Source organism: Malus sylvestris, chromosome 2, assembly GCF_916048215.2.
Source record: "Malus sylvestris chromosome 2, drMalSylv7.2, whole genome shotgun sequence".
Taxonomy (NCBI): domain Eukaryota; kingdom Viridiplantae; phylum Streptophyta; class Magnoliopsida; order Rosales; family Rosaceae; genus Malus; species Malus sylvestris.
In genome coordinates, this window is record NC_062261.1 from 29,852,987 (window position 1) to 29,871,827 (window position 18,841).

General features: G+C 40.0%; 1 protein-coding gene, 2 long non-coding RNA genes and 1 pseudogene across 3 annotated transcripts; 1 reads left to right on the plus strand and 3 right to left on the minus strand.

Moving 5' to 3' along the window:
* Positions 1-6,008, plus strand: part of LOC126585341 (rust resistance kinase Lr10-like) — a 64,411-nt pseudogene extending 58,403 nt beyond the window's left edge.
* LOC126585522 (uncharacterized) lies at positions 2,660-3,375 on the minus strand. Its single transcript, XR_007610564.1, has 2 exons — positions 3,230-3,375; positions 2,660-3,012 (listed from the first exon to the last, which is right to left on the minus strand). It is a non-coding gene; the product is annotated as an uncharacterized LOC126585522 (long non-coding RNA).
* LOC126602939 (uncharacterized) lies at positions 3,387-13,406 on the minus strand. The gene is made up of 2 exons (XM_050269744.1): positions 12,084-13,406; positions 3,387-3,609 (listed from the first exon to the last, which is right to left on the minus strand). Exons 1-2 carry the CDS (start codon positions 13,404-13,406, stop codon positions 3,571-3,573), a joined length of 1,362 nt encoding a protein of 453 aa, XP_050125701.1. The 3' UTR covers positions 3,387-3,570.
* Positions 13,407-14,684: 1,278 nt separating this feature from the next.
* On the minus strand, positions 14,685-16,591 carry LOC126585504 (uncharacterized). Its single transcript, XR_007610545.1, has 5 exons — positions 16,381-16,591; positions 15,553-15,631; positions 15,214-15,268; positions 15,009-15,123; positions 14,685-14,905 (listed from the first exon to the last, which is right to left on the minus strand). It is a non-coding gene; the product is annotated as an uncharacterized LOC126585504 (long non-coding RNA).
* Positions 16,592-18,841: the final 2,250 nt, after the last annotated feature.

The window sequence follows — 18,841 nt, forward strand, 5'->3', positions numbered from 1 at the left end:
GAAACATCAACACGTACACAAAATGGGTGTAGCGGAGATGAGGATGCTTCGTTGGATGTGTGGGCACACGAGAAAGGATAAGATTAGGAATGAGGATATCCGGGGTAAAGTAGGAGTAGCCGAAATTGAAGGAAAGATGAGAGAAAATCGGTTACGGTGGTTTGGACATGTGCAAAGAAGGCCTACTGACACTCCGATTAGAAGATGCGACTATGGGACAGAGGTTCAGGGCCGAAGGGGTAGAGGAAGACCTAGGAAAACTTTGGAAGAGACTCTAAGAAAAGACTTAGAGTACTTGGATCTAACGAAGGACATGACACAGGATCGAGCACAATGGCGTTCTAAGATTCATATAGCCGATCCCACTCAGTGACTTGGATTTTCCAAGTCTCCAACCAAGAAGTTTTCCTCACTCGGGAAATTAAGGGAACACTACCCCAACCTACATGCTCCACTCAGAAAGCTTCAACATACAAGCTTCAACAAAAGAAAATTCAAAGAACTTAGCGAAGAAGGCTTTGGTGTATTTAACACAATACGTTGAAATGAAGGAAAGCTTATTTATTGATATCCCCGATAAGCTACAAATATGTACATATACATGAGTCAAAATAAACACACAAGAGGGAGCCTTCACAAAGGTTGCTTAGGAGAAGTCTCAGCAGTCGGTAGAGCCCCAGAAAGAGAAGGCACCGGAGTGGGATCATTTGGAGCCTCAGTACTGGACAGAACCCTAGGAGGAGGAGGCATCAGAGGTTGATCATTTGGAGCTTCATTACGCGGTACAGCCCCAGAAGACGAAGGCAATAAATGCCTTTGGAACAAACCCACAAATCTCTGATGATCAAGTAAAACCTGACCATCAGTTTCCTTCATCTGGTCAAGCTTCCTCTTCATGTTTGTAGCATAGTCATGTGCGAGCCGGTGCAACTGTTTATTCTCATGCTTGAGCCCTCTAATCTCCTGTTTGAGACTCATCACTTCAGCCGCCAATGATTCAACTTGGCGGGTTCGAGCAAATAGGCGTTGGGCCATATTAGACACAGAACCTGCACACTGAACACTGAGAGCCAGCGAATCCTTAACAGCTAACTCATCAGACCGTTTGGAAAGTAGTCTGTTATCTTTGGGAGTGAGAAGGTTCCTGGCCACCACCGCAGCGGTCATATCATTCTTCATCACGGAATCCCCAACGGTAAGAGGACCAGTTGGGGAGACGAAGGATGGGCGCCATATGTTGTCTGGAGAAGGCGGGGCTGCCTCTTCAACAAGGTTCAAGTCAAAACGACGGTCGGAGGGGCCAGACATTTTCAAAGGTGTTGAAGAGAGAAGAGGTCGGACAAATCAAGATCTTAGAAGTGCAAGAATGAAGCTTCTACTGGTGGAGATTCAAGTGTGCTTTGGAACTTAATGCCAGCCTCTATAAAAATCTGCACTCGACGGAGCTTCAGAAATCAAAGAGGCGCCTGCTCAGAAATCGAAGAGGCGTTTGCTTTCTCAAAAGTTGGGCTGCTTAGAGATCACGAGGGTTGATCTCAGAAATCGAAGAGCCGTTTGCTTTCTCAAAAGTTGGGCTGCTCAAAGACCACGAAGGCCGATCTCAGAAATCGAAGAGGCGCTCGCTTTCTCAAAAGTTGGGCTCCCTAGAGACCACGAGGGCCGATCTCAGAAATCGAAGAGGCACCTACTTTTCCAGCCTTGTCAGCACCTGTCACACGCACACTCAGCTTTGCGGAAATTATGGGCATTCTGTCAAAGACTTCTGGGGAAGTAGAAAACACATGAATCTTACTGTTCAATCACCCACTTCCCACACGCAACAATAGCTCATGGGTACCACAGATAACTTTGCCAAAGTTCTCTGCCAAAGTTGAGCACGTGAAGCTTGCAGCTCCCACTACATCGCTCTGACCAAGAAGGGTAAAATAATAGCAAAGAAACAGCACTAACAAAGTTTAGACCCATAAATTTTGAAGGTCTAGCTACCATATTATTACCCACAAGGGTAAAGGAACAGTACCACTGCTGGATAATTGGAAAGTCCATGTATGTCAACCTCTGTGCTTCGTGGCAAGGTAGACTAGCAAACATGCCCAACCTTTACTCACATTCGAGAAAACACTCCCAATAAGATTGCTTGCTCCAAAATCGAAGAGGCACCGTCCTCCGAATCTAAAGAGCCAGACTCCCAACATGACTACTTTCTTAAAAATCGAAGAGAGGGTAAAGGAACAGTACCATTGCTGGATAATTGGAAAGTCCCTGTGTGTCAACCTCTGTGCTTCGTGGCAAGGTAGACTAGCAAACATGCCCAACCTTTACTCACATTCGAGAAAACACTCCCAACAAGATTGCTTGCTCCAAAATCGAAGAGGCACCGCCCTCCGAATCTCGAGAGCCACTCTCCCAACATGATTACTTTCTCAAAAATCGAAGAGACACTGCTCCCCGAATCTCGAGAGCCAGACCCCCAGCATGATTGCTTTCTCAAAAATCGGTGAGGCACCGTTCTCCGAATCAATCGAAGAGGCGCTCGCTTTCTCAAAAGCTGGGCTGCTCAGAGACCACGAGGGCCGATCTCAGAAATCGAAGAGGCACCTACTTTTCTAGCCTTGTCAGCACCTGTCACACGCACACTCAGCTTTGCAGAAATTATGGGCATTTTGTCGAAGACTTCTGGTGAAGTAGAAAGCACATGAATCTTACTGTTCAATCACCCACTTCCCACACGCAACAATAACTCATGGGTACCACAGATCACTTTGCCAAAGTTCTCTGCCAAAGTTGAGCACGTGAAGCTTGCAGCTCCCACTACATCGCTCTGACCAAGAAAGGTAAAAGAATAGCAAAGAAACAGCACTAACAAAGTTTAGACACATAAATTTTGAAGGTCTAGCTACCATATTATTACCCACAAGGGTAAAGGAACAGTACCACTGCTGGATAATTGGAAAGTCCCTGTGTGTCAACCTCTGTGCTTCGTGGCAAGGTAGACTAGCAAACATGCCCAACCTTTACTCACATTCGAGAAAACAGTCCCAACAAGATTGCTTGCTCCAAAATCGAAGAGGCACCGTCCTCCGAATCTCGAGAGCCAGACTCCCAACATGACTACTTTCTCAAAATCGAAGAGAGGGTAAAGGAACAGTACCATTGCTGGATAATTGGAAAGTCCCTGTGTGTCAACCTTTGTGCTTCGTGGCAAGGTAGACTAGCAAACATGTCCAACCTTTACTCACATTCGAGACAACACTCCCAACAAGATTGCTTGCTCCAAAATCGAAGAGGCACCGCCTTCCGAATCTCGAGAGCCAGACTCCCAACATGATTACTTCCTCAAAAATCGAAGAGACACTGCTCTCCGAATCTCGAGAGTCAGACCCCCAGCATGATTGCTTTCTCAAAAATCGAAGAGGCATCGTTCTCCGAATCTCGAGAGGCAGATACCACAGACCACTTTTTCAAAGTGCTCTGACAGAGTTAAAACATGTGAAACTGGCAGCTCCCACTACCGTGCTATGACCAAGCAGGGTAAAGGAATAGCATTACTACTTGTTGTTAGGGAGACTCCTATATATGTCGACCTCCATCCCCAACGGACAGGCAGACCTGCAAAAATACTCAACCCTTCATCATATCTGAGAGGGCACTCCCAACAAAGCCTTTCGAAATATTCAGCTTTCTTTCCCCCCGATAATACCTCTGCAAACAAGCTATACTAGAGCAAGAATATCTCATATCATCAGGGTTAAAAGCAAGAGTATCCCATATCATGCTTTTTCCCTGTTTTTTCTTTTGGCCTTGTTTTTACCTGCAAGACAAGGAGAAAGAGAGCAATCAGTCAGTACTTGGAATCAAGCTTCCAGCCAGGAACTGACTGCCTGGAACCCCTTACCTGATTACTTACCTGGCATTGCTCTCGAGTACTCATCTTCATCATCTTATGTTTCCAGGGAAGATTCCGCATCTGCTTGAGGAACAGATAGGGCAAGTGCGAAGGATACAAGGAAGCATGTGGAGACAAGCGTAACAGCACACGTGCCGATACATCCATTACTCTGTCAAAAGCAAAAGTATCCCATATCAGCAGGGTGGAACGTACTCTAGATTTGATGGACTTGTTTTGACCCTCAAATTCTTCAGTCGGCCTTATACTCTGGAGGAAACCAGAAAACCCTCCAGCTCAGTTCAAGAATAAGCCTGTGGAAAGTTACTTCTTCAAAAGCAAAAGTATCTCATATCATCTCTTCTCATTTTTCTTCTCTTTATCCTTCATGCTGCTGCAAGATGGGGAGAAGGTGAACAATCAGTCGGAGCTCTGATTGCTTACCTTGTCTGTCACCTCTTTCAGCAGACCCCCTAGCTCGGCGACTTGGGGGACTCCTACTACATGGTTTGTATCGCGCTTGACCAAGCCTGAAACTACAAGTAAGCTTCAAGTGAAATTGATACATTACCTTGTGCATCTCCACCAGTTAAAGATACCACCCCTGGATGGAGGAAGAGTACTTCCAGAGAAGATGCCACATCTACCTATGAGACAGATAAGGCAAGTCAAGACGACACCACACTCCGATACTTAGAAGTTTCGTGATTACGAGATCATTATCCCACAATATTTCCTAATGTCATTTGTACTAAATCATTCACTCGTACTCACTAAAGGAGAGCTTGAACCTATGTACTTGTGTAAACCCTTCACAATTAATGAGAACTCTTCTATTCCGTGGGCGTAGCCAATCTGGGTGAACCACGTACATCTTGTGTTTGCTTTCCTATCTCTATCCATTTATATACTTATCCACACTAATGACCGGAGCAATCTAGCGAAGATCACAAAAAACGACCGTTTTCGTTACCTAGGATCTATCTTGCAAGAGAACGGAGAATTAGATGGAGATCTCAACCATAGAATACGAGCTGGATGGAAAGAGTGCATCCGGCGTGTTGTGTGACCGTCGTAGGCCACTGAAGCTCAAGGGAAAATTTTATAGGACGGCAATAAGGCCAGCGATGTTGTATGGCAGAGAATGTTGGGTGGTGAAGCATCAACACGTACACAAAATGGGTGTAGCGGAGATGAGGATGCTTCGTGGGATGTGTGGGCACACGAGAAAGGATAAGATTGGGAATGAGGATATCCGAGGTAAAGTAGGAGTAGCCGAAATTGTAGGAAAGATGAGAGAAAATCGGCTTTGGTGATTTGGACATGTGCAAAGAAGGCCGACTGACGCTCCGGTTCGAAGATGTGACTACGGGACAGAGGTTCAGGGCCGAAGGGGTAGAGGAAGACCTAGGAAAACTTTGGAAGAGACTCTAAGAAAAGACTTAGAGTACTTGGATCTAACGGAGGGCATGACACAAAACCGAGCGCAATGGCGTTCTAGGATTCATATAGCCGACCCCACTTAGTGGGAAAAGGCTTTGTTGTTGTTGTTGTTTATAGTTTTGGAATGTTGTTGATGGAAATGGCAAGCCGAAGGAAGAATTTGAATGCATTGGCAGAGCATTCAAGCCAACTTTACTTCCCTTCATGGGTTTACAATCAATATAATGAAGGAAAGGACTTCGAGGTGGGAGAAGTTGTAGAGGAGGAGAAACTATTAACAAAAAAAATGATTATAACCGCCTTGTGGTGTATACAATTGAAGCCAAGCGATCGACCTTCAATGAAGGAAGTCCTACAGATGCTCGAAGGAGATGTTGAATTACTTCGAATGCCTCCGGAGCCTCTTCTATATCCACAAGAGATGCCCGTAGGTGCTCCTAATGATAATCCGATTCCAACATATTCCAAGGTGGAGTTGACATCTTCTTTGACGGGTAGGTGAAGACACGCAACTAGCATCGACTCTGTCAGTTTGAATCTCAATGCAATGTTTCTGGTTTTGTAGTAGTACTGTTCGCATGTACATTGAACGTTAATACCCCCATTGAGTGATGTTAAATATGATGTTTAGTACAACATATTTTCATGATTCCAGGGATAAATAACATATTTCATGAAGACAATATTTTCTAATTTTTGTTCCCAGAAATTACATAGCTCCTAGGCCTAACTTGTCTATGAGCTGATTTGTGTTTGAGAGCCTTGTAATCCTCCAAAAATCTTTCAATTTTTAATCAATTCACTCTCTTTTTCTTTTATATCGGAGCAATATACTGGATATGCTGCAACAAGTAGTAATACAACTAATGATTCCAGGGATGAACCTGCATATTAAACCTGGAGTAAATATTTCCAGGGTCTTAAACATTGATTAAGACACCCGAATCAGGAATTTATTTTCCTGGTCTTTGAGTTTTTAGGATAAATCACTTTTATTTTCACGTACAAATCTTTCCGTTGCACAAAAACATTCTCTAGAGAACAAGGATCTAGAGTTGGGCCTTAATCCCCACACTTGAATTCTTTGTAGGTATTTTGGGTTTCTCCTTGCACTTTGGAGATGAAGAGTAAGATTAAGTAAAAGTAAGAAATGAGAGTTTTCTGCACTTTTGAGGTCATACTAATGCTCATGGATTTGTTTTTGAGATGAACAAACTATCAGTATCTGGATGGATATGCATATGCCCAATCCAATATCAACATGTAGGAGAAAATTAGGCAAGTTGGTCAAGGCACGGGCACCCTAAGGTTTTGGTTCAATAAAACTGAGGTGTAAATTTTAAACACTTGACAATATTTTATAGGTCAGGGCATCGTCACCTTGTCACTGCACCCATTCAATATAAGTTGCTTGCTGCTCCACTATGTCTACCTACAAGTGATCATACAAGTGGCGTCATTAGCTGGAGAGACTATGAAACCGATGTTTAGTCCATATGGCGTCACTGTCAAATAATATCTCACCTTATGTTCAAAAAGTACTCTAACCATCCAATGAGTGACTGACATATGGGGAATGTTGTGTGAGAAAATCTCTCCATTAGCCGAGAGGTTTATGGAAAAGAGAAAATTGCATAAATAGTACTTCGACATTTTCACCTTTGTGCATCTAGCGTCCAAACTAATAAAATTACTTTTGACTACCCATACATTTCAACAATACTAGAAATTGCTACCTGCGAGTTGTTGCGGGATAAAGAATTGTAAGAAAGATATAAAAGATTGCTCACAATGATAGACGGTTAATAATATTTACATTGAAAACTGTTTGTACCATACTTGACCAATCTCAAAACTACCAAGCACCGGTCAACGTTATACTGTCAAGGACCCAGAAGAGTTTCCCTCCAACCAGAAGGCCAATCATAGCACGACATGTGTCGACATCAGAAGCCAATCATAGCGCAACACGTGTCAACATCAAAAGCCAATCACAACACGACACGTGTCAATATCAAAACAAAGCTAGAAACTCTCTTCTATAAAAGATCATTCTCCCACAATATTTACTAATATCATTTGTACTAAATCATTCACTAGTACTCACTAAAGAAGAGCTTGAACCTATGTACTTGTGTAAACCCTTCACAATTAATGAGAACTCTACTCCGTGAATGTAGCTAATCTGAGTGAATCACGTACATCTTGTGTTTGCTTCACTGTCTCTATCTATTTACATACTTATCCACACTAATGACCGGAGCAATCTAGCGAATGTCACAAACTTAATATTTACTGTTGTACCAAAATCCTGATTTTGTGCATCAACAAAAACATTAGAAAGATGTTCATGTACCAAAGATTAAATCGATAAAGCCAACGTACAAAAAATCGTAGCTCAATGGAATACAACTTTTCAACAAAGAATTGACTAAACCAAAAACCAAACACATGAAAATCAAACTTTGTGACCCAATTCTCTTCCCAAGCTTCAAAATCGAATTCAATCAACTGAACTACACTGACGAATCAATAATATCAAAATCAGCTAGGATCAACTCAAACAACCCAACACCCCCACATCAACACACACAACTAATACAGAACCTATTTGACCTCATAAAAATCAAATATGCACAGGAATAGAACATAGAACATTTTCCAAAGTATAAAAATCCAAACGAAATTTCTGAACTCTCCTTGAGCATTTTCAAACACTTCCTTGCAAATTGAATTGGCAACACACTGTTGATGCTGTTGATGTTGATATGTAGCTGTTTATCCAAGGAACACATAAAATAAAAACAAATCGAAACACAGTTATTTAGCAAGAGTCGATAATCTCATTTTTGCCTCAAGAGAGGCAAAATTGAAATATACAACTAACCAAAAATAAATTTTAAAGAAATATCTCCCAAAATATGTGGAGTTACCTGATTAAGTGGGTTCTTTGGCGTTCCATACTCAGTAGCTAGAAAACCAAAAACATGTTATGCATTGCAGAGAAGGTTAATGGGATAAACGTCAAGTTCATCAATATATTTGCATGATAGAAGCTGCTGGAATAAATTCAATCATATTCATTACCCAATCTGGAAAATTTAAAATGTAAACATACAAAAGATATACATACATATTATATTTCTGTCTTTGGTAAGTGCTTTGCAGACAATCACACATTTTTTCTCTTATTTCGGAAGTACTGTCTGCAATTTTGTTAAAATAAATAAAATAATATAATATTAGAACAATGCCCTTAAACCATGAACATTTAATGTGGAGAAATTGGAAGTTGAAATAAGTGGAATACGACATAGGACAGTGATAGAACCCTAACTCTGCATCTTGACTTCTATGTAGCAGTACAAGTAGTTTTCTATTACAATTAACAACAATTACAACAACAACCCTTCCGTTTACAATCCTTCCTAATATAGTAGCTAGTTAGCTTCCTCCGTAAGCTTACTACTAACAACCTTATCCTTTTTAACCACACATATCTGTCCTAGTCATCACTAATACAATGCTTACTTATCAACCAATTCAGTTATCCCACAGGATCCTATCAATACCCCCCTCAAAACAAGGCTTGTATACAAGACTTAAAAAAAAAAAAAAAAACAGAAAAATCGCCAAAGACAATGTATTAAAGCTGAACAACTCCTGGAAAACGCACCTTTAAGTCTGAATAAGTCTCCCATGTAGCTTCCTCTGGAGTATGATTCTGCCAATGTACCAACACTTCCATAACTGCAGTGTTACCCTTCTTCACCATCCTTCTGTCCAAGATAGCCACAGGAACATCTTGTAAAATACCATCATCAGTTAACACAGGTAGTTGAAGCGTAGGTTGAATAGCAGCCCCCAAATGTTTCTTAAGACAAGAAACATGGAACACTGGATGAAGCTTAGAGTTGGCAGGAAGTTTCAACCGATAAGCAACAGAACCCACGCATGCTAACACTTCAAAAGGACCATAAAACCGAGGCTGCAACTTGTGAAATGGGTGAGAAGCCAAGGACAGACGCTGATAAGGTACCAACCTCAGATAGACTAAGTCACCGACCTCAAAAACCCGTTCAGTTCGATGCTTATTAGCCTGTACTGTCATTCGAGTTTGTGCAGCTGCTAAATTGGTCTTCAAGAGAGATAAAATGCGGTTTCTTTCCAACAAACCTCGATCCACCATTTCCAACTTAGTAGTACCAGCTTCATACACTGGAATCTCAGGCGTAGGCTGACCATACACCACTTTATAAGGGCAGAGTTTAGTAGCAGAGTGATAGGCTGTATTAAAGCTCCACTCTGCCCACGGTAGCCAAAAGGTCCATTTTTTGGGCTGAAGACTACAAAAACACCGCAAGTAAGTTTCCAAACACCGGTTGACCACCTCCGTTTGGCCATCAGTTTGAGGGTGATAACCGGAGCTGAAACACAGGGAGGATCCTTGCAATGAAAAAAATGCTTTCCAAAACTTGCTCATAAAAACCGGATCTCTATCACAGATAATAGACGCAGGCATGCCGTGAAGCTTAAAAATATGCTCCACAAATAAAGAGGCCACCGAAGGTGCAGTATAAGGATGAGATAGAGGTAAAAAATGGGCATACTTGGATAAGCGATCCACAACTACCCAAATGACAGTTTTTCCTCGACATGGAGGTAGACCAATGATAAAATCCATGGATATGTCAGTCCAGACCCGTGAAGGAACAGGTAAGGGTTGCAGTAAACCTGCAGGAGCTAATGTTTCGTACTTGTTTTGTTGGCATATCTGACAGTTGGCAACCCTGTCTTTAATGTCTTTTTTCATGCCAACCCAATAAAAAGACCGAGAAAGCCTCTTATATGTCTTCAAAAAACCAGCATGACCAGCAACAGGACTGCTGTGATGTTCGTCGAAGACTTGCTGGCGCCAGGAACTCGTAGGGCTCAAAACAATTCACCCTTTGTATCGTAGAAACCCGTTCTCAACAGAAAACTTCAAGGAATGCAGTGGTGCAGAGTCTGAAGGATGTAGGATTTCCTGCATCTTGTCCAGTATCCAAGCATCTTGTTCAGTGTGTCGTCTCAAATCATCTAACCAACTGAGATACGGATATGAAATCGCAGCCAATTCCATACTAGAATGTGAAGAAACATCATCAATAGAAATTCTGGAGAGTGCATCTGCTACCTGATTATCACAGCCTTTCTTATATTGAATCTCGTAATCAAAACCAAGCAATTTAGACGCCCATTTTTGCTGAAATGGAGTATTGGCCCTATTCTGCAGGAAGTATTTCAGACTATGATGATCCGTTTTGATGATGAAGTGTCTCCCGACCAAGTATGACTGCCATTTTTTAATGGCATGTATGATAGCCATCATTTCCCGTTCATAAGCAGACAAGTGTTGGTTCCGTACACTGAGTGCCTTACTAGTAAAGGCAATAGGTTTGCCACCTTGCTGGAGGACAGCTCCAATTCCAAAGCCGGATGCATCACTTTCGATAACGAAAGGTTGGGAAAAATCAGGGAGGGCTAAAACTTGTGGAGACAACATAGCCTGCTTCAATTCATTGAATGCTGCCGTGGCGGAATCCGACCACTTGAAATTGTCTTTCTTGGTGAGTACTGTGAGAGGACTAATAATCTTGCCGAACCCAGGAATAAATTTCATGTAGTAGCCCGTCAATCCAAGAAATCCTCTCAATGCTTTAACAGAGGTGGGAAGAGGCCACTGAGCAATAGCCTCCAACTTAGAAGGATCAGCTGCAACCCCGTCCTGAGACACTATATGGCCGAGATATTCCACTTGGGTTTGACCAAAGGCACACTTCGTTTTCTTGACAAACAAGGTATGGCTATGCAAAAGTTGAAAGACCACTCGCAGATGCTCCAAATGAGACTCCCAAGACTTGCTATACACCAATATGTCATCAAAAAATACGAGTATGAATTTCCGCAAATAAGGTCTGAAAATTTCATTCATAAGACACTGGAATGTGGCCGGAGCATTGGTTAATCCGAAGGGCATAACCAAAAACTCATAATGCCCATCATGAGTTCGGAATGCAGTCTTCTCAATATCACCTGGATGCATTCGAATTTGATGGTAGCCAGAGCGCAAGTCTAGCTTAGAGAAAAACTGGGCTCCATACAACTCATCCAGCAACTCATCAATTAACGGAATGGGAAATTTGTCCTTAATAGTGATGAGATTAAGGCCTCTATAATCCATACACATTCTCCAAGTGTCATCCTTTTTCCTTACTAAAATAACTGGAGAAGAATAAGGACTATTACTGACCCTGATAAAACCAGCATCTAATAATTCGCGGACACACTTTTCAATCTCTGTTTTCTGTAAAGGACCATATCTGTAAGGTCTCATACTAGGTGGTTTACTACCTTCTATCAAAGGAATTCTGTGGTCATGTGATCTGTGAGGAGGCAAACAAGTAGGAGCACGGAAAACTACCTCATGAGCTTGCAGAAGTTGGTCCAACTGATGAGATTGAACAGCGGACAGTACAGTCTTGCGTTCCACCCTGTCCTCTTGTTGAATTTGAAAGAGAATTGCACCCACCGTAGATTCTTGGTGGAGCAACTTTTCCATGTGAAGGATAGACACATCCTGAATATGTTCACTCGGCGCCTCTGGACTTGAAAGACAGAAAGTGGTATTGCCCTTCCTGAACTTCATGTACAGTTTATCAAAATCCCAAAGGACTGGACCCAATGTCTTAAGCCATTGAACTCCTAATACCACATCACAACCTCCCAAGGCCATGGCATACAAATCAGTAGTACACTGATAGTCTTGAATCTTGAGTGAAACAGCCCCTAAAGAACCTGTAGTCTTGACTTGGCCCCCATCCGCAATCTTGACACTAAAAGAATGAGCTGTATTCAATTGTCCATTGATTTTCTTGACCAACACAGAATCCACGAAGTTATGGGAACTACCAGAATCGATAAGTATTACCACCGGACAATTCCTAATACTACCAAGAACCTTCATGGTTTTAATTGACTTAGGAGCTGGGGTACCAAAAAGGGCACATGCTGTAATCTCAGGTTCCAAATTTTCAATGTCAGAAGCTTCATTATCACTACCATACTGAACATCAATCAATAAAAGTTGTTTCTTCTCACAAGTGTGGCCGCGAACAAATTTTTCCTTACAATGGAAGCAAAGACCATGTTTCCGACAGTATTCGACCTCGTCGGGTGTCAATCGCCTCACATTTTCATGTTTGAATTTGTTATTTCCCACAACAGGATCAGCAACATTCTGTAAAGGAGGACGAAACGAAGAATTAACAGATGAACGAGGAAAAGACTTGACCTTTAATTCAGACAACTTGGCATCGAGCTGTTGAGCATAAGCAGTAGCCTCCAGAACGTCTCTGGGCTTCAGGATTTTGACATCATGACGCAGCTCCGATTTAAGACCCCCAATGAAACAAGATCGCAAGAGAGATGGGGTAACTTCCCTTGTACGATTCGCCAATCTTCGAAACTCCAAGATGTAATCACGCAGAGATCCCGTTTGGCGAAGTTTAACCAAGCTTTCTGCTGAATCGTCGAACTCCGACGGACCAAATTCTTGACAAAGAGCTTGTGTGAAATCTTCCCACCGAGGGTATGTCCGGATACAATTAGCCCATTGGAACCATTGTAGAGGTTCGCCATCCAAATGGAATGATGCCATCTTTACTTTCTTGAAATCCTCAACACCGAAGAAATCAAAATAGTGCTCTGCTTTGTAGATCCACCCCAAGGGGTCATCACCGTCACCAAATCTGGGAAAATCGATCTTGATAAATGGTTGTCGATGCGACGGAATCGATTCCTGACGGACAAATTGAGGATTCACTCCCGGCGGTAAATTGTGATCAGAATGTGTCCCTTCCGACGATTCGCCCATCAACCCACTACCTCTCGTCGATAACACCTGCAATTGCTGCAAAATCAGCTCATGGGCAGTTCGAAATTCTGTTCTTGATTCTTGAAATTCCTGCCTGGAATCTTTGAACTCCTTCTGGAAATCAGCAAATAGGGACTCAAGCTGAGATACTCTCGTTTCCATGGTGCGTCTGGAACCGAGCCGAGTCATACACGAAGAAGGATCAAGCCGGATCGAATGCACTGGCGGTGATACCAATGATAGAACCCTAACTCTGCATCTTGACTTCTATGTAGCAGTACAAGTAGTTTTCTATTACAATTAACAACAATTACAACAACAACCCTTCCGTTTACAATCCTTCCTAATATAGTAGCTAGTTAGCTTCCTTCGTAAGCTTACTACTAACAACCTTATCCTTTTTAACCATACATATCTGTCCTAGTCAGCACTAATACAATGCTTACTTATCAACCAATTCAGTTATCCCACAGGATCCTATCAGACAGGAGAAAATTCAAAGAATATTGTGATCAAAATCGGAACTCACTGAGAGTTCAACAGAAAGTTCAGTGGAAAATGCACTCCCTCACCAACTTGAAAGAAAACATTGTGTCGTGAATAGAAAAATGCAAACTTTATATGGAAAGTGAAGATTTACTTGCAGACCGGCAGCAACAAAAGAAATCGGAATACAACGGGAGTTACTGCAATAGTGAGAGGGAGGAAGAGAGATTAAAGCTATAATTTTTTAAGTATGTTATGCAATATGAATCATTTAGCTATCACAATAACATGCTTGAAATAAACAATATGCATAATCGTGGTGTGATAAAAAATAAAAAAAAACAGAGATGCAATATCATCAACATTTATGATCATTATGCAGTGCAAATGAGAAAGCTGAATATCAGATTTGAAAAGTTTTTGTCTCCGCATTTTGCTAACACAAAATCTAAATTTTTTGCTAGCTTCAAATGGACCCAGACTTTGGATTGGAAATATACTCATTTCGATATGAAATTGAAAATTTATATTTTGTTAGTACAACAATGTATAAATGCATTCATGTAGCATGTCTCCAAAATAACAATACTACCCATTCAAAAAGGCAAAAAAAAAAAAAAAAAACTAAAGTGAAATATTAAAACTTGAAAAAAGAGATTTTGATTTGGTAAAAGAGTTTAGTTGCTTCCAAAAGTGAAAGCGATCAATTTGTTTTCTATGAGGTGGTAAAAAAAGTAGCATAACAAATAAGGACACGATGGATGATTTGTTTTCTATGGATATAGCTGATGTTGATCATAGTTTTGCTCAACATAAACAGAAAATATGGTAGCCTTCAACTACATTGCTACACAAACAGAAAATTTGTTTTCTAGGGGTGCCCCACCGAAACTTGTATAGAAACGTATCACTCATGTTTCATGACCAACTTTTGATTGTACAAAAACAACCAAATAATCCTAAACGTTGAAAGTGTCAGCAGTTGCTGCAATTAGTAAAAACAACATTATGCACATGTGTGGTTAAGGCTACATTCTTTCGCATTATACCTAGATATTAGGCTAGTCAATGTAATCATGAGTTTAGAAATTAATTGACCTCAACGTTGAAGCACATCTGCATACATTCACAGCACACTGCAAATTGTTGCTCTGGGTCACCACCAATCAAAGACCCTGCACACATAAATATGTGATCATGAATGAATCTTTGATACAAAAATAAAATTATTCTCTTAGTTCCGTGAAAATAAAGTAACAGAACTTTTGCCATACTAACCAAGTCCCTTTAATGTCGACAGATTCAATATTCACCCTATCAATCAACCTTGGAATAGCTGCTCCCAAAATAGGCAAACAATTTACCCTAAGCATGCAGAGAAAGTACTCCTAACCTACCAATACAATTATATGTATTAAATACAAACTGAACCTAATTAGATAATAAGACATCCATTTATAGTTTTGTATCATCTCTATCTTACATGGAAAGTCTCATCATCTTCTGAAATGTCTCCGTCATAAAAGCAACTCAATCCCCTGGCAAAAGACCAAATAAGAAAACAAATAATTTTTTATCATCTTAAAAACCAAAAGAATGAAGACTCCTTCCCAAGAAGATAAGTTCAATTTCATCACCGGAACTCCTAACTTTCTTTGGAACACTCATTTTTATCCTTGAAAGTAACTCTTCAGAAAGGCAACACCCTATTGAAAAATCTTCATTAGCAGCAGCAGGGACCGTTTCAAAAATCAAAGTTAAGTCAAATAAAAAAGAACCCTTAAATAAAAAAGTGGAACAAAGAAATAAACAAATAACAAACCTCATAGGCAGCAGGGAATTGTCTACTCTGTAATACATCGTGCTTCAAATTTGAAGTGCAGAAGATTAAAATCTCTAATCTGGAAAAAAAATAAAATAATAAGTAACCAATTCCAATATAAATAAATAGAAAGATAAAAGGAAAAAGAAGACAACCTGAATTCAAAAGGTCCTATATGCTATGTTCAAATTGATTACCTCAGATAGTCTATTTCACATTCTTACACACATGACAAACCCAAAAACATTCGAAACATATAGATAATCTAAAAAAGCCCAAAAAAATGTTTAATACATTTTCTCAAATAAGTGGTAAGCACTGATAACAGGAAATAAAACCAAACCCCACATCAGTCCAAAACCCAAATTTTATTTCATTTTCTTCGCATCAGATCCCCAAATCAAAATGGATCTGACCCCAGAAGAGCTCCAATTTCTCAACATCCCAGATCAATTTAAAAAAATAAATAGATTTAAATTCGGATATATGAAACAATGAATGAAAGAAATCATATTCATGAATGGATGCACAAATACACAGACACTCTGAGCTCTGTGTCCCTTGACTTGGTTCATCTTTGAATCCATTTATTCGTCCTTCACAGACTTTGCCGAGTACAACTTGCAAACAGAAACAATACCCATTACACCTTTTTTAGATGGATTTTAGAGAGAGAGGAGAGAGAGATTAGGATTTAAGAGCAATAATAAAAACTAATTTTATGCTGAGAGGACCCGGTGAAGCAATTGTGGTAGGCGTCTCTCAGATTTGCACAGGGAGAAGCGAAATAAGAAGAAGAAGGTAGAGAAGGGGTGGTCGATAGCTTACCCGGCGTTTGAGAGTGACAGAAGGCAAGTTCAGAGCAACGGAAGCAGACATTTTCGAAAGAGAGAACTGGAAACGGATGGAAAAATCGAGAAGCTTCAGTCGAAGTAGAGGTTCAGACGATGATGGACGCGTGGCCAACGTGGACAAATGCGTAATTTCACTGTGCCAAGACGGAAAAACAACTGGGCAAGGAAAGCTGATTGAGGGCAATTCCGCTATTTTACTGCTAGTAAACAGTACTTTGCCACCGGGCTTTAGTATGGAGGCAGATTTTCTGCCCTCTCATTTTTCATGCCCTCTTGTGCTCTTCTGTTTGTGTAGTGACGGTTAAGTCACGTCAATATTTTATATTACTATTCATTTTTATTTTATTATCTCTATAAAATAAAATAATATAAAATATTAACGTGGTTTAACTGTAACCACATAAAACAGAAAGACTTGAGAATGTACGAAAAATAGGAGGACAGAGAATCTGCTCCCTTTAGTATATAGATAATATCCCATCTACGTTCAATTTCCCTTCACAATAATGTTAAGTTTGATCAGGTCAAAATATTGTTCAATTCATGCCGATTGCAGATGTTGGAGGCCTCATCAATAACAGACCCATCGTTTTAAATTTTTCACATACCTTTTTTTAAAGCCATCAATTAAATTAATTAGATGAAAACAACTCTTAGAATTAAACAAAAGAGCTTAAAAACTTAAAAATAGCGCGTTTATATTCTTATATATATAACATGATAATGAAAAATGATAGGTTTTTTGTTGGTTGTTTTCAATTTCATTTTACTTGTGCGATATTGACCTTAAGAAATTTACATGATCTGTATTGAAAAATTTATGGATTTGACCACAATATTTACATATATCCAATGCAAATTATCATCTTGATTATCATATATTGACTGTATTAAATATATACATATATATTCATATGAATTACGTCGAAATAGTAATTATATTAAATGCATATTTAATGTTATCAAGTGTAATCGTGTCGAGTCCAAAAGGTAAATGGAAAAAGTAGAAAAGATCAGGTGCTATTTGTGTAAATTTCCGTTTGTTGTTAACAATATAGCTGCACCGTAGAAGTTGCTCTATTACTACAATCAGCTGTAGCAACAAACTGACAAACTAGAAAGCAAAAGCGATGGCGGCAATGACATTTGGTCAAAGCCTGGCAGTGCTAACTCGAGCGTTGATCACTCGCTCTATGGAGTCCTCTCGGGGAGCCACTCGCTACTTAAGCGGAGGCAAAGTCAAAGTCCTCAGCGAGGAGGAGCACGCCGCCGAGAATGTCTACATCCAGGTACGCAACCGCAACTGTAGATCTCTCTCTTTTTTTTTTCTTTTTTTTTTAATTTAATTTTTTTATTAATACTAATTTAAATCAATCAGATTGAATCAATACTTATGTTATTATCTTTTGTTCGGATCAAAGTTGATATTTTGATTTAATGATTTTCTGCAATCGAATCAAATTCTGTTTTGTTATTTTTTTTTTATTTGTGAAGAAAAAGTAGAGGGAGAAATTGGAGAAGCAGAAGGCTGAAAAGGAAAACACGGAGAAAGAGAAAGAAAATGCTGATAAGGTATGGATTAATTCCTATTGCGAATGTATATGTGCATTTTGCACTGCCCAAAATGAGATTGGCAAAGATTTACAGATGTATGTGATTTTGCGCGATATTTGCATAAGAAACTAGTACATTAATCTACACTTAATTAATAATCCAATCATCTACAACCATATCATTTGGTTTGCAAATTTAGTTTAAAAAAATTTGGTCTCCTAGCATTACCCTTTGCGTAATATCGAAATAATTTGATAAATTATTGTTGTTGTAGTGAAATGTGTATTTTAGTAACAAGCACACACAAGTATCAGTGACACATGGATAGTGTTCATTTGCAGAAAGTCAGGTGTAGCTTTGCGATGTTTGATCACTCGAGTTAGTGTTGTAGTTTCATGTGAATAGGAATCACCGGGGAACGGACACGATATTGAGTAAAGGCTTAATAAGAGAGAATCGCGTCTGAGTGTTCAAAATGATGAGGTTGAGATTGGACGTCTGGTTTTTATTTATGCTGAAGTGGCAGAAGTTTATACTCATCATTGAGGTTTCTTGCAATCTGATCTTAAAATGTCGTTATTGAGGTACATGTCGTCCTTTATGGAATGCTACATTTTTCTCTGCATATGGTTGCTTATCTATGAAAAAGGAATAATAAAAAGAAAGACAGATTGCAGCTCCTTCAGCAACTGCTTTTGATAACTTTAAATACGTTGCTTATCCTAGATGAATGAGAGAGAACTGATGGCTCTTGGGCTCTAAGTTGGTCTTACAAATGGGCGCAAGGGTAAAGACAGAACATAGGTTTATAGTGAAACGTCTTTACATTTGTTTTTAACACCAAAATCATGCCTCTTCTTTCAAACTGTAGAGTATCCGTG